The sequence below is a fragment of the Opisthocomus hoazin genome, chromosome 12 (assembly GCF_030867145.1).
Source record: "Opisthocomus hoazin isolate bOpiHoa1 chromosome 12, bOpiHoa1.hap1, whole genome shotgun sequence".
Taxonomy (NCBI): domain Eukaryota; kingdom Metazoa; phylum Chordata; class Aves; order Opisthocomiformes; family Opisthocomidae; genus Opisthocomus; species Opisthocomus hoazin.
Window position 1 is genome coordinate 3,070,362 of NC_134425.1, and position 14,604 is coordinate 3,084,965.

The following is a 14,604-nucleotide window of genomic DNA, read 5'->3' on the forward strand; positions in this document are numbered from 1 at the left end:
TGAACAAAAGTGCATGTAACTTTCTACACCGTTCATAGTTGGTATGGAAATATGTAAAGAAGTTGACTAATTCACTGCATGCGTTAACCTAATTTAAATGCTCCTTTGTTCTTCGCTTACTGCTTAACAGACTGTGGGCAGCTGCTAACTTCTGGACCAGCTACGTTGCCGGATGAGTTGATGGCGATAAGTCAGCCAGGTCAGCCGCAGAGCGAGGGACAGGCAGCAGTGCCAGCGCTGCTCTCCCAGCAGATATCCGAGACTCCTCCGCTACCTACAGCTATGGCAACCAATCAGAATATTGAGAAAATGGATGATCTGCTTGTGTCATTGCAAAACCAGGGGAACAATATGGCTGGCTCGTTTTAATTAGTCAAGTAAGTAATGTGTTTGGGGTTTTTGGTTTCTTTCCTACCATGTCTACTTTTGTTCAGTAAGTCTTTGCTTCGGCGTGTCTCACTATGCTCTAAGAGATCAGCTAAAATACCAGTACTGCTGAATTAAAAATAAAACACCAGGGGCTAGGATGAAGAGTTGTTAAAAAGAGTCAGAGGTCAGAATTCGTATGGAATGGTTGAGACTGGGCCTTGTCATTCAATTGCTATATGCTTTGTCATCTGCTGTTACAGTCTAGTACTTTATTGGGAAGGAGTGTAGATCACTGACAGCTTGGCAGATGAAAGCATTATGAAATGTGACTGCACTTAAAAACTTAAGGCTTAGTGAGTAAATAACACCTCGAGTCTGTACTATTCTGAAGTTGCCCCCTGGGTTACAGTAACGTAATGTGAAAACAAGTTTTGATAGAGTATAGCGGCTGTGGAGTCTGCCACATGCTGAGCCTTCGTTAAAAACGAGCTGCCACGATCAGCTGTTACGAGGAAACATTCTGCTTGTAGAAGGTACCTCTCTTAGAGGGGTGCAGGAGGCTTTGACTACAAATGAGTACCAACAACCAGGAGGACTCTGGAATCTAGTATTGTCCACAGTGTGTACCTTGGCTCTTGTTAACTGTGTTACCATCCTAAATCCCTTGGAAGTTTCACTGAAGTGATTAATTTTCTAACCTAAACTGTTTTGTATATGGAGTTATGAACTTAGGAAAAAAAGAAAAGAAAAAAAAAGGTAGAGTAGAAGGAGAGTAATCCTGTTCTATGAAAGAATGGTGCGTTCTGATACTCAGTTTGATGTCTGCTTGTGAAGGACACTTCCAAGATGAAGGAACTACATAGAAGTAAGAGGATGACTTTTGTTAGTTATGCCTAACTTTTTCGCTTGCTTGTTTTTTCCTGCAGAAATTCTGTGAAGAAAAAAAGTGTCGATTTCCCAGATCCTCTCAGACCTTCCAGCTCTGGATTAGGCTGTGTGGAACTGATTGCTTCTGTCAAAAAGTGGCCCTCTTCTCTAAAGAGCACACACGTGGCCAATTGCAGCGTCTAGCACCTAAGGCTCTGGCCATAGTATTTGGGATCTGTAGTGCCAATAATGCTGAAAAGCTATGCTTTGTTTTACTAGGGCACGGGATTGTACCGTTACTAGATTCCTAAACCTCATTAACCGTGGGGTGCTCTTTCAATGTAAAGCATATCTGGTCAGTTATTATTGTTGTTAGAAGGTAGTACATGTTACCACGTTTACTTTTTTTTTCCTCCTCTTCCTTCTTCACATCCCCTCTTTTGATTCGAAAAGCTTGTGAAGCAGAAACATCAAATGCCTGTGACGTGAGCCGTGACTCATAGCTGTCAGTAAGTGAAGGGATCGCATGTTTCACAGTTGAGTGGGAAAGCTAATACTGCAATTTAATTGCAGTAGATGACAATGAAAAATATTGATAACTGTAACAAACAAGCAGAGAATTGCTTGCTACTGTAGATAGCCAGAGGTGGGTGCTTCCCATCCGATTAATGGTTTTCCATGTCTCTTACATGTAACTGTACATAGAGCAAGGGTTTGGTGGCTCTAACAAAATGAAGAAACTAATGAAAACGTTGAATTAAATTTTGCTCTTAAAATCTTCCTCTAAAATACCTTCAGCTTGAAAGGAACATCCTGCCTGGCCAAGGAAAGAACTCCTCTGTCTCTCTCACTCTGTATGGGTTAGAACTCGGTAAAGCTGCGTGATCCATTCTCAAACCAGCCTTCTCCCTTTCATTTGTCTCATGATTTTCCTTTTCTCTCCTTTAGTTTCATGTTGTGTTTTTTAAAAAAGACGTAAATATCCTACTGGCTTTAAAGATCAGAAGCAGCTTTTAGGAATCAGTGGCAGTAAATTGCTTAATCAGGAAGCTTTGACAAACAATCAAGTGTTAAGGAAAGAGGAAGCAATTTCTTCACCACCTTCTCAATGCAGAAATCCCCCTTAACCAGTCATTTTCCAGTTGTTACTGATGTAAATCTTCAGCTTGACTTTACTCAAGTAGGGGGCAAATGACACCATTTTTAAGCATTCATGAAAACTTCACTTCATCCTGAGCTGTTGCATTTCTGTAGCATATTGAGCTCATTACAGTTTTGAAGTGATGTATATATTTTTTTTTTAATACCAACAGTCCCCAAGTCTAGTTTCTGGATTGTCCTGTCTCAAAAAACAACAATAACAAAAAAAAAAGACTGATGTTACAGAATGTAAAAACAACCCACTCCAGACCATGCAGTTGTATTGTGAGGCATGTGAATTTTTTTAGGTGCTCCAACTACCCGGACAGTTTTGTGATATCTCACTACAGCCTTGTTCAGATATTTGTTTCTTCTTCTGCACGTTAGAAAGCTGTTGCTGCAGTTAGAGCCAAACAGCTGTCATGTATGGCTATTATGCCTTGGTAGAGTGTAGTTGGTATCATGTCATTTTCCATTTTTGTTATTTTAAATAACAAAGAATAGTCTGTAAACCGTTTTTTAAGTTACTCTAGTCTGTTTACTGTGTGTTTTTCCCTTAACTTGTGTGCTTAGTTGAGCCGTGTAGAGTTTTTGTTTGTTTGTTTTAATGGTTTTTCCTGTTTGTCAGTCTGTCATAACGTTCACTTTCTCTTTCTGTCTCTCTCTTTCTCTCTCTCATTGAGAGGCATTGAATTACGTTTTCAGTAGTAAGGCTTCTTGCCGATATGAAGGGAACTTTTCAGAAAGAGACCTGCTCTGGGTCATTTAATTTTGAATACAGTTTTCAATCGTTCAAGTTTTGGATGGTTTATATCTAATGTGTGTTTCATTTTTTTGGAAAGCTATATTTTGTATTTAGGAAATGGTATACTATTTTGCTATTTGTACTGAGTGAGTACATTGGCATAAATATAAAAATTTATATATATACATATATATAAAATATTCTTTTTGCCACACATTTTTGTGGTAAATTTGTGAGTTTGTCTGATGTTCTACCACAACGTGGCGTCTGATAACAGTGGGGTGGGGTGGGGTTTGTTATGTCTTTATTGAGTATTTAAGTACTTTTTGCAACATAAATAACTTGTTCATCTCTCGCCATTCCATCAGGCAATTTACTGTTCCAGCTGGCTATGAGAAGCTTCACTGTGTGTTTTGATGTGTCTGTCACTCAGCAATACGATCTAGTGAGGAAACCCGTAGGCATCTAGGCGTGTGTAAAATAAGGGGGTTTCATTCAGAATGAGCCATTCAGCTTTTATCCACTATCATTGTCTATTTAATATTTTATTATTAGCGCCTCTGTGTTTTAACTCTTAATTTATGATTCTGCTAAAGTGTTTAAAATTTTAATCATGGTAAAAAGAATTCCCTGCTTCGTAATGTCCAGAGCTGCTTTATAACCCTGAACCATACTTTTTCTTTCTGTGATTTCTTTTTTTTTTTCTTTGTTTTTTTCCCCTGCTAAGACAAAATACTAACAAAATCCTGTTATGGTTCATGACATGAAAACAGCAATCTTGCAGCATTGACTAAATGCTATTTGTGGCTACGTAGAAGACTGAGAATTATGGACCGAAGCAACTTCCAGATGGTCGTGGAAGTCGATAGCCAGTTATTAAAAAAATGAACTGGTGGATTTTGCAGGATTGCAGTCCCAGGACAAGCTGTTGGGTGTCATCTGGGGCCTTCATACACAGAAGAAGTAATAGGAATGATAAATTCACTTGTGTGCTGCTTCATTTTGCTCCGTTGTTCCAAAGGGGTGTATCCTTACGTTGAAGTGCTGTTGGTCAGTGCCAAGTCTCCAGGGACCAATTCTCCGTTTAACAAGATAGGTGTCCAAGAGCAAACTTCATCCCAAGACTGCTACAGCTCCAGGGGAAGGGTATGTCTGAATTGTGTGTGTATTTCTGGTCGCTTATGAAGAGAAGAGAAAAAAAAAAAGTGGGGAAAAAAAAAACATATTAAAAAAAAAAGGGCTGTGCTATCACATTTTTCACTTCTGGATAACACCTTTCTGTACTTGTGTTAAATTTATCTTGTTCTTTTTAGGTCAGTGTTTAAATGTAGAACACTTGGAACATGTGATTTGGTTACAAAAAGTATTTGTCTTATGAATGGAGAGACTGCTCAGCGGTTGATGAGTGCCCGAACTGCTGCTTGCAAACAGCTGTTTCTGCGGATAAAGAGAGGTTTGATAAACCAGTAAAGGGCTTAAAGACAGGCTGCAGGATGTCATGGCAGAAAAACCCAAGAACAGTGTGAGCCACATCTGTATTTTATCGGAGTCCTGAACACTTGTGATTTAAGCAGTTGATCTTGATAATTGGAGCTTACTCTGCTTCTTTTTTTTTTTTTTTACCCCTGTGTTTACTCCTGTGCATGCTCACCCTGGCCTGCCTGTTAGCTATGGGCAGACGGAGTCCTTGCCTGCAGAAATGAGGTGGTGATAGCAGGTCTAGTCCATTGTGGTTGAGAAAGTTAGAAGATACTGAGACATTAGTCTCTATAAATTTAAAGTTTGTGGCATTAGTATAAAGGGGAAGTTACTATCAGATCTGCAAAGCAGCAATTAAATATAGAAGATCTGACTAGATGACAAACGAAAAACTGCAGAGCTGCGTTACTGGGTTGGGTTTCCTGTATCTTGTTTTTTCTGCTGCTTGGGCTTGCTCCTAAAGAATTGTTACATCGGATCCTCCTGTTAAGCGTGGGCTACGCTCTCCAGCTGTATATGGCTCTGCAGCACCTGTGGGATGTGGTGGTTTACAGAACAGTGGTTTCGTGGCACAGATTAAAATCTAGGGAGACGTACCTGCTAGCCACCAGTTGTGACTCCTGCATACGTTCTCTTGTCCCCTTATGCACTCTGTGTGTGTGTGTATATATGTTAAAAAATGATACGAATAGCACATGATACACAGTTATTAGCTAAACATCTCCTCTGGTAGGAAGTTGTTGGTGTTTTGTGCTTAATTAGCAAGTCCACGTTTTGTTATTAATTGCCTCTTCACTGCCTGATCTTTCAGCAGTTATTCAAGCCAAATGCTTTGCTGTTATTTTAACATAAAAATAGTTCAAGAAATAATTTCAGCCTTGCTGTTTCGAAGTGGAGGCTTAATCACCAACCCTTTTATTATAATTACTTTTAATTACTGCCAGGGTGGTTAATTCCTATTTAGTTTTAAGATAGAATAAAGCATGAACAGTTATGCCTTTGTTACTTTGGCAGGTTTTTTTACTGGAAATACTAAGAGTCTGGGCAGCTGTATCAGTGGACATTCCCCTGATTTAGAGAAGTTGAACTTTTCTTTTTTTAAAAAAAGCTTCTGTTGTGATTTTGATTTAGGATATAGTTTCTAAAAAAGGAAACTTGTCTGAATAGATTTTCAACTCTCATACCATCTTTCCGGAGCCCTCATAAAGAACACCAAGCAAGTCAGAAACTTGCATTTGTCTTACAACATGGTTTAAATTGCTATTGGGGTAGCAGGAAGGGTGATTTAATAAAAAGCAAAATGAAAAAAGTTGTTAATGGGCTAGAAAAGCTACGCGTGGTTTCCCCCAGGGGCGTGTGTGTCTGTGCAGGCATGCACATGCGCATTCATGAAGAGTTAGGAAAGAATTTTCAATTTCCTGTAGCACGTGGTTGGGTTGCTTTTCCAGGGTAGTTCCAGGAGATGGGTACAAGGGATTACAGACGTTCACCTGAGCGACAGAGCAAGAACAAGGGGGATGAATTGCTTTGCATGCTCCGAGCTCTGAGTCGCAGGTGGAAGGTGAGAAGAAGAAGAAACAGTGATCATTGATGACTTCTCATTAGTGCAGAATTTATTTTCAAGGAATAGGTGGGTTTTGTGTTCCAGAGGGCCTGGTGGCAGCTCTGTTATTTGAGAAGGTAAAAGGAAACCGGTACTGAGATGCTTTGTTTGTTTGTTTGGGGTTTTTGTCTTAATGTGGAGTAGTCTTTTGGGGTAGATTGTGAGCTCTTCATGTTTGTATTCGGACCAGTGATGCCCGGTTCACGCAACAGCAGTCACCGGAGCCTACAAACCGGGCGCTGTGCATGCCGCGGGCAGGGAGTCGGGCGTGGGGGATCCCTGCGGGAACGGTGGTAACTGCTAGATGCAAGGGGAAAATGCAGGAGCAGATAAGCTCCTGGAGAAGCGTGTTCGTGAAGTTCTCTGGCTGCGTATGGGGCTCTGAGGGCTTACGCAGGAGGAGAGGCTTTTCCTGTCTCATAATCTGTATAGGTATGTAAATACGTAACGCCTGTACATTCTAAGGTTATATATATGTATATAGAGGAATCATATATCTATTCTATATAAATAATTAGTAGCCACATGCATATAATACTGCTATATTCACATTTTTATAAACCTGAAATAATATTACTTTTCCTTAGTATGAGATTATTCGCCGAGGTTTTTGTAGTAACTCGTTAATAGTTGTATGAGCACCTTTCAGTACTGTACGTGTGGCCCTGTCGGTAACGTTGCTTCAGAAATGCGCTCTGCTTGTGAATGTCACCAATGTCCATGGCTTTCAAACAGCTGCACACTTTTGTATTTTTATATATTTTTATTAATAATTGCAGACGTGGCGTTAGCAAAACGGTAGAACTGACAGCCTTGGTTGAGAGCCTGCCCGCGGGATGGGCGCGGGAAACGCAGCAGCACGGGCTGTCTGCGTCCGCCTGCTCCAGCTTTCCTCAAGCGACTCGTGAGTTTGGGACCTTTGCCGCTCTCAGTCTCCCACCAGCCCGTGCCGATAGGGAGCAGCGGTGGCTGTGTTGCTCCGGAGGAGCTGGACCGACACCAGCAGCTCTCTCCCAGTGGGGGTTATCAACAGTTCCTGCGTAGCAGAGGCTCCCGGCTGCTGCTCAGCTGGGTCGGCTTGAGTCGGGAAAGTGGAGCTTAATCTGCCATTCCTCTTCTCCCTAGCCTGATAAAGGCAGGCATCTTTAAATTGATTTTTTTTTTTTTTTAACTGACTTTGTACTGCAACAGTCAATATCTAGAAAATGCTCTCCTTGAGAGCTGGTGAAAGCTCTCCTTTGCTTCTAGCCATGAGGAACCCAGCCCCGACTTGTACTGATTTCTTGCAGATTGTGTGAGAAATTAAACTCCAAAAGAAATCCGGATGGTAAAATCAATAGTGTTCTGTCCACCACGACTCTTCATGCCAAATCATGTGTTTGCTGCTGCGGTGTGGCGTTAGGTTGATCGACAGACATTGCTGTCCTGGTGCAGCTTTATCGGAGCACCTCTGCCATACCGAATGTCCTTAGTTCTTCTCTGGGAGCCCTCGGTTTGCAGGGCTGATCTCCGGAGATGGAGAGCTGCTGTAATTTGTGCTGTCACAGTTCATGAAATTGGCTCCTAACGTTCAGGTGTGCTGGGGCGAGGGTGAGGAACCAGAGGATTTCCCTGTGTGCTGCGGGACGCTCGCTGACTGCCGCAGGTGCTTGGTTCAGATGCCAGAACTCCGACACCCAGCAGCCGCCCCCTGTAAAATATTCCAGTCGTGTTCCAGTATTCGGATTAGCGCAGGGTCCTGTGCTCAGATCGTGTAAACGGCCTTCCCTTCTCTTCAGTCCCTGGATCTGCCCCTCTGAGTTGGGGGAGCTCTGGCCCGAGCGTCCCTTGTCCCCACGCAGGCGTGCGGCCGTCCCGGGGGTCGGGGTAACAGCGCTTTTGCACGGAGCGAGCGTGGTGCTTCTGGGTGTTGCGGAGCTGGGAACGTGTTCCGGTAGCTTAGCAGACCACAGGATTCCTGAGGGTGTTTTTTTTTTTTTTTTTTATTCCAGACACCATTTAATATGAGGCAATTTGAAATAATTCCATTTGAGCTTGTTACTAATGAGTAAGCTCCAAAAAACTTCAGAGCAGAGCTTTCTACCTCTGTTCCCAGCTGCGTCTGTGAGTGGTTTACCTGCCTTTCTGCCATGTGTTCCTGGCGTGCACTGATCGACCGCTGAGCTGCCTTTTCCCCTGTCCTGCAATGTGAAAGTAGCACCAGATATTCCTTTGTGCATTTCTGTGTATATGGCTTTCGTAGGTGGGATTTTCAAAGCACTGATACCCGGTGTTTTCGGTTTGTTCTATGAGGGGATATTTCATTTGCATCTATGTTTTTAGCTATCCTGTGATAACTTGTTGAATATTAAAAAATAAAAATATTTTGCTTCTATTGGGACATTTGTATACTCGCAACTATATTTCTGTAAACAGCTGCAGTCAAGAATAAAACAATGAAAGTTTTCATTTTGCAGTGTAAAGTCTTGTTGTGTTTTTTTCAAGGGCTGCTTCTCTCTGCCTGGAGAAAGTGTCCATTCTTCAGACGGAATCTGGGGACCATGGGACAGTTGGGTCAGGGAGTGCTGGGAAGGCAGGAGCCTGCGGTGGTTTGTGCCTGCGTTGCATCCCGCTGGAGTTGTTCCATAAGAAAAGGCACTTTTAAAACAATATTGCAGTGTTTCTGTGTGATGTGGTGGTGGTAAGTCCAAAGCAACCCTCTCTACTACCATCTTTGCCACCCAAACCCCAGCCTGCAAATAAGAAGTGTTCAAATAAATTGTTTTCATAGTCTACCTAAAGCAGGGCTCTGTCTCTGAGGGATCGGACTACCTGAAAGGAGGTGGGTGTTGGTCTCTTCTCCCAGGTAACTAGCGATAGCAACGGCCTCAAGTTGTGTCAGGGGAGGTTCAGATTGGGTATTAGGAAAAATTTCTTTACGTAAAAGTGGTCAGGCATCAGACCAGGCTGCCCAGGGCAGTGGTGGAGTCCCCATCCCTGGACGGGTTCAAGAAATGTGTAGATGTCGCACTTCAGGACATGGTTTAGCAGGCATGGGGGTGTTGGGGTGACAGTTGGACTTGATGATCTGAGAGATCTTTTCTAACCTGAATGATTCTACAATTCTGTAATCTGCAGAGCGATGCAGGGGTCTCCCCCACGATGGTCCTGGGGGCTGTTCTGCCCGAGGGCGGCCATGCCAGAAGCCCTAAGTAGAGATGACGGAATTAACTGCCTCCCCAGAACAGCTGCATCCTTGGTGTGATGATGCCAACAGGCTAACAATGATCTGGGGGGCTGCCGAGGCCCCTTCCTGCCGACCTTCTGCTTGGGTGGAACCTCCGGCAGGACCATGGGGGCAGCAGCAGCAATCAGTAATCCTTTAATTGTGAAAATTTGTTAACGGGGGTAAGAAGAAACGCCACGATTACCCCGAGAGCTGGGCAGAACGCTTCACTGTGAAAGGTTTAAGGAGGTTGATCTGAAAGGCTTTCCCCTGGTGCGGCCCCAGTGCCTCCCCCTCCAGCCCTGTGCTGCCACTGGCTTTTGCCCCTCCGGAGCTGCCAGCCCTGCTGCAGACATTCGTTACCCACTCCCCCTCATTAGTGCCAGGGGACAAACAAGAAACCCTCCTCAGCCTCCTTCAGCAGAGGAAGGCCCAACCCAGCCCCTGAGCCGGGCGCCGCCAGCCACAGAAACGAGACTGCGCCACGGTGCTGGGGGTTGTTGGGTTTATTGGTGATGGAGTCGTGGCCTGGGGGTGGGCGGGGAAGCCCCTGTCTCCAGCATCCCTCCCCCCACCCGACGACTGTCCCCCCCAGGCACTGGCTGCGCTTCGGGCACCAGAGAAGCGTGGAAGGAAAGGCCCGGTCCCTGCCCGGCTGCTTTCGGACGGGTGCGGGGAGAGGCCTCGCCATCCCCCAGCCCTCGGGCAGTGACGTGCGAGGCCCGGGCGGCAGCGCCGGCTGCGGAGGGCCCCGTCCCGCCCTTCACCTCCTCTTCACAAACTTCTTTGTCGCAGCGTTGGGGTTCAGGCGCCTCCTGCCAGCGCCCAGGGCCGCGTCCCGGATCTGCAGATTGGCCGCACGGCTGTAGATGTCGTTTTCCGCAAAGGGCGAGACCCCGGCGATGTAGTCGGGGTCGAAGATGTTGGTCTTCTGCCTGGCCTTGCGGGACAGCCGCTGCTGCGGGAAGGGCTGGTCTTCCACCAGGTGAGGGTTGTTCGCGTGCTTCCCCCCCTTCGGGGCCGGCAGCGGGTACTGCCGAGACAAAAGGGGTTGTTAAACTCGCTTCGGGGGCGACTCCTGCTCAGGGGGGACTGGGAGATGGCCGCGTGCCTCTGGAGAACTGAGCAAAGGAAGAGCTGACCCCAGGCCGGGCTCTTGTCCCGCAGTGGCTGCCCAGCAGATGCCGTACAGCGACTCACCCTGAGCCCTCGCGGGTTCAGCACCTTGGGGTTGCGGGAGAAATGCATGTGGAGGCTCCCGTCATCGCTGACACTCACTGCGACCTTCTTCAGGGTCTTGTTACCGCAGTGGGGACAGAAAACCTTCGTCATGTCCGACGTGGTCCTGCAAGACGGGGACAGAGGGGGCTGACTGCTCGCTGGGTGGTGGAGCAGCATCACCTGGCAAGCGCTGCGCAGCCGTGCCGAGGGCAGCGCCGCTCCGCACACACGCTCACCTGAAGCAGCCGTGGCAGCGCAGGATGTAGCTCCGGGCCTGGCGGATCAGCATCCCGTTCACCGCCAGCACGTGGAGGCCCATCTGCAGCAGCACGTTCTGCAACGAGGAAGGAGAAACCGGGATGCCATGGGCTGGGACCACCAGGAGCTTTTGGCGGGGTCTGCCAGCCCAGGCAGCGAGAGGCTGATGGGAGTGATGCCAGCGGGCTTTGCTGAGGCCGCTGCAACGGGAGAGATCAGGCTGGTTTAAAAGGAGCTGTCACAACAGCTGCTCTCATCCTGCCCCACGGACGCGGCAGCACGCTGCTCTGCCTCGGCGTGCTGGGTTAACCAGCCCAGAGGTTGGAGTCGTTTGCGAATCTGCCTTCAGCCCACCGCGGCAGCCCCGGGGCTCCTGAGGCTGGAACCAGGCCCGTGCAGGGCAGCAGCCGGCACCCACCTGCATGGCAAAGTCCGTGGTGACGCAGCCGACCTGGATGCCGACAGGAGCAGTGTCACGGTGTCCTGCGTCCTGCTGAACCTGCTTGAGGTTGCTGGGTGTTATCCATCCCTCGTCGTCACTCTCCTCCTCGTCATCCTCTTCCTCCTCAGCACTGGGCCCATCCTCAGAGCTCTGGTGCTCCTCAGCGGTCTCTGGGCTGATGGAGATGGCTTGAGCTTGCTGGGGTGGAGGAGGCAGTCAGCTAGGGCGCAGGCCAGCGCTGCACGGAGGAGCTGGGAAAAGCTGCCCAGAAACCAGGGGAGCAAGGACAGGGAGGAGAGGAGGCTCTGGGTCTCACCAGCAGCTCCTGCAGCTCCTCCTCGATGCTGGGCAGGGGAGCTCGCCAGTAGATGAAGGAGCTGAACTCATCGCTCTCAGCAGGGACCGTGCTCCTCTCGGGGCTGGGCTGGTGCTGGCCCTTCCCTGGGTGTTTGTGCTGCAGGGGGACATGCAGAGGGGGCTCTGCAGGGACGCTCCCCCTCCACACGCCGTACCTCGGAGCGCTGCGTCCCTGTCCCTTACCTTGGCGGGCAGGTGGAAGCCGGCGAGGTGCAGGGGGGTCTCGGGGTGCCGCAGGGTGGAGCTGAGCCGCACCTGGGGAAGCGGCATGGGGGGGTGGGTCGGCGGGGCACTCTGGGGACAGGACCCCCACCCCGGAGCTGGGCCCTACCTTCTCCTGGGGCTGCCAGCGGACGCAGCCGGGGCCGTCGGTCTCGGCCTGGAGCTGGCAGGTGAGGGCGAGCACCTGCAGGTCGGCGGCCGAGAGGCTCGGGTAGTCCCCGGTCTTCTTGGAGAAGTCGGTCACTGCGGGGCAGGGAGATGGACACGGGACGGGATGAGGCAGGAGCTGCCGGGCCAGGACCCCCCGAGGCACAGGAGGTCAGGCCGACGGGGCCTGGTGCTCGGTGCTCCCCGCGGCGCAGGGCCCAGGCCCTGCTAATCCCCATGGCAGACGGCCCGTGGCCTGGTGCTCCCCGAGGCGCAGGCCCCGGGGCCCGGTGCTCCCGGAGGTCGGGCCGATGGGGCCCGGTGCTCCCCGAGGCGCAGGCCCCGGGGCCCGGTGCTCCCGGAGGTGCAGGAGGTCGGGCCGATGGGGCCCGGTGCTCCCCGAGGCAGAGGGCCTGGTACTCCCCGCTGTGCAGGGCCCAGGCCCCGGCTCTCCTCGCGGCGCAGGGCCCAGTGCCTGGCATTGCCCTCGGCGCAGGCCCCGGTACTCACCGAGGCGCAGGAGGTCGGGCCGCGGGCGGCGGAGGAGCAGCTGGCAGGGCAGGGCGGCCAAGCGGCGGCGCGCCGGCCGGTCGCGGATCTCGGCCAGCACCTCGGGCACGGTGTAGAGGTTCTCCGCGATGTCCTGCGGGCAGGGCCGTCAGACCGGGACCGGCCGCATCGATTCCCGCCCCCCCCCGTTGCCTCCCCCCGGTACCTGCAGCGGGGCCGCGCTGAGGAAGGCGCCGGTGTCGGCCACGACGTGCGGCACGCGCCCCATGGCCCCCGCCGGCTGCCGTCGCTCCGCGCGGGGCAGGCCGGGAACGGCGGCGGTGCAGCCGCCTGCGTGAGCGCTTCCGGGTGGCGCGGTCAGGTGACCGGGTTGGTGTCACATGACGGCGGGAGCTGGAGCCGGAAGCGGAGCGGACGCCGGTAACTCCGGTGGCGGGACAGGGACGGGACGGGACGGGGCCTCCCGGTTCGGCGGGCAGGGTGCTGGGCCGCGGGCTCTGCCCGCCCTGGGGTGGTACCGGCCCAGCGAGGTGAGGGAGGGGAGCCCCCGGCCCCCGGCCCCCGGCCCCGGCCCCGGCCAGGGGGAAGCTCGCCCGTGTGCGAGGGAGCGCCCCGGGGCCGGCTCGGCTGAGAGATGAGCAGCAGCCGGGGAGGCCGCCCCGGGGCAGGGCCCAGCGCCCGAGGGGTCTTGCGAGAGCCGAGGGGGGATGTGGGGGTGTTAACGTGGCCGGGGGCGTTGGAGCGAGCGGCGGTGACCCGGTGCGGGGTCGGGAAACGGGTAAAAGAGTCGAGATTTGAAGGGGAAAAAAAGGATAAGCGCTGCCCAGATGTTTGCGCCGGCGGGAGGGTGCAGCGGGGAGACCGGGGGGGCGGCTGGGGAGCAGGCACGGCTCCCTAACGGGTAGTGCTCGGTGCCTGGCGAACCCCCGGCCGCCTTCCCTGGCAGAGGGCGGCCGGGCTGGTGAGGCCGGAGTCACCGTCCGGGACAGCTGGAGAGCAGCAGAAGCAGCACTGGCGAGGGAGGAGCGGGGACCCGGAGTCCCCGGCGCCGGGGAGCGAGCCTTGGGTCTCACCGCCGTGACTCCGAGTCGCGGGTCGCTCACGCCGCGGCCCCGAAGGAGAAGCCGGCCGGCCCGGTCTCGCCCGGTGACCGCTGTGGAGGGACGCGGGCGCCGGGCTGCGTTCTGTGGCCTCGGAGGTGGAAGAAGTGGTGGTGAGGAGCTGGGGAGTCACAACAAACAGGGGGAGTAACCATATCCTGAGGGAAGGCCGGGGCGATCCGCCGGCCGGGATAATTGGGGTAGGAGTAACTAGTAATAACAAGCGCAATTAGTCTCGCGAAAAGACCTCCCTCCGTGAGGCGGCTCTCCCTGGCTCGGGACGGGGAGGAGATGGGCACGCGTTAGCGAGCCTCCAGCCGCCGTCTGATAGAGCCGAGACAGCAGCAGCGCTGGTACCGAGCGAGGTTTTCCAGGCAGGGGGTTGTGCCAGCCCCCAGCCGGGGTCCGGGGTGGGTTTGCCATGCTGGGGGGGTGAGGTCAGGTCGCACGGGGCTGAGGTGGACAGCGGAGACCCTGGTTCGTGTGAGGGGGATTTAAAAAGGAGCCTGGCTTCGAGAGGGCGTTTGGTGAGGTCTGAGGGTGCGGGGAGACGGCGGAGAAGAAGGAGAGACTCCTGCGTGGCTGGGAGGTGGCAGAGACTGGAGCTGCTGGAGCTACCCTGCTCCCCTTTTCACACTTCCCCGCCCTGGTCAGGGGAGGGAGGGGCTGGCAGGCACTCCGGTCCGGGGCCAGACAGGATGGGTGCTCTGGGGATCGAGTTTGGCCTCGTCCGAGCCCTCACTGCTGCCCCGGGCAACGGGGCTGAGGCTTCTCTTCGCTCTGGGGTGGGCAGCCAATGCCTCGTCTGCCACGCTGTGTCAGGGGCTTGCGTGGGCAGGGACCCCCTGCTCCGTGACCTTGACACCCACCGCAGGTCCTCTCCAGGTCCTCTGCCTGGGACGTGTGGAGAGCAGGGCGGCCGCCCGCCAGCCCGGGAGG

The 14,604-nt window shown here is 51.9% G+C and overlaps 3 protein-coding genes across 6 annotated transcripts in view; 2 read left to right on the forward strand and 1 right to left on the reverse strand.

Moving 5' to 3' along the window:
- NFAT5 (nuclear factor of activated T cells 5) overlaps positions 1–8,647 on the forward strand; it is a 71,891-nt gene extending 63,244 nt beyond the window's left edge. For all 3 annotated transcript variants that reach the window (XM_075433320.1, XM_075433321.1, XM_075433322.1), the window contains exons 13-14: positions 131–377; positions 1,296–8,647. In XM_075433320.1, coding sequence (XP_075289435.1) covers positions 131–369 — 239 coding nt within the window. In that variant the 3' untranslated portion in view covers positions 370–377; positions 1,296–8,647. The remainder of the gene's footprint in view (positions 1–130; positions 378–1,295) is intronic.
- A 1,232-nt stretch (positions 8,648–9,879) lies between these two features.
- NOB1 (NIN1 (RPN12) binding protein 1 homolog) lies at positions 9,880–12,879 on the reverse strand. The gene is made up of 9 exons (XM_075433594.1): positions 12,771–12,879; positions 12,566–12,698; positions 12,018–12,151; positions 11,870–11,941; positions 11,646–11,783; positions 11,306–11,527; positions 10,866–10,963; positions 10,609–10,753; positions 9,880–10,441 (listed from the first exon to the last, which is right to left on the reverse strand). The coding sequence occupies exons 1-9, from the start codon at positions 12,831–12,833 to the stop codon at positions 10,172–10,174; spliced, it is 1,275 nt and encodes a 424-aa protein (XP_075289709.1). The 5' UTR covers positions 12,834–12,879; the 3' UTR covers positions 9,880–10,171.
- Positions 12,880–12,934: 55 nt separating this feature from the next.
- The window catches only part of WWP2 (WW domain containing E3 ubiquitin protein ligase 2), a 44,935-nt gene continuing 43,265 nt past the window's right edge, over positions 12,935–14,604 (forward strand). Inside the window, exon 1 of one of the 2 annotated variants that reach the window (XM_075433754.1) lies at positions 12,935–12,985. In XM_075433754.1, coding sequence (XP_075289869.1) covers positions 12,946–12,985 — 40 coding nt within the window. In that variant the 5' untranslated portion in view covers positions 12,935–12,945. Of the gene's footprint in view, positions 12,986–13,034; positions 13,096–14,604 lie in introns of those variants that run through there. The other variant, XM_075433755.1, reaches the window with a different exon arrangement.

Excerpts from the sequence above, each read along its gene's own strand:
- NOB1 (XM_075433594.1), bottom strand. The coding sequence starts at position 12,833 with ATGGGGCGCGTGCCGCACGTCGTGGCCGACACCGGCGCCTTCCTCAGC. Across the intron at positions 10,754-10,865 it reads CGCTGCCACGGCTGCTTCAG|GACCACGTCGGACATGACGA; the intron begins GTGAGCGTGTGT and ends CCCGTCTTGCAG. Across the intron at positions 10,442-10,608 it reads TGAACCCGCGAGGGCTCAGG|TACCCGCTGCCGGCCCCGAA; the intron begins GTGAGTCGCTGT and ends TTGTCTCGGCAG.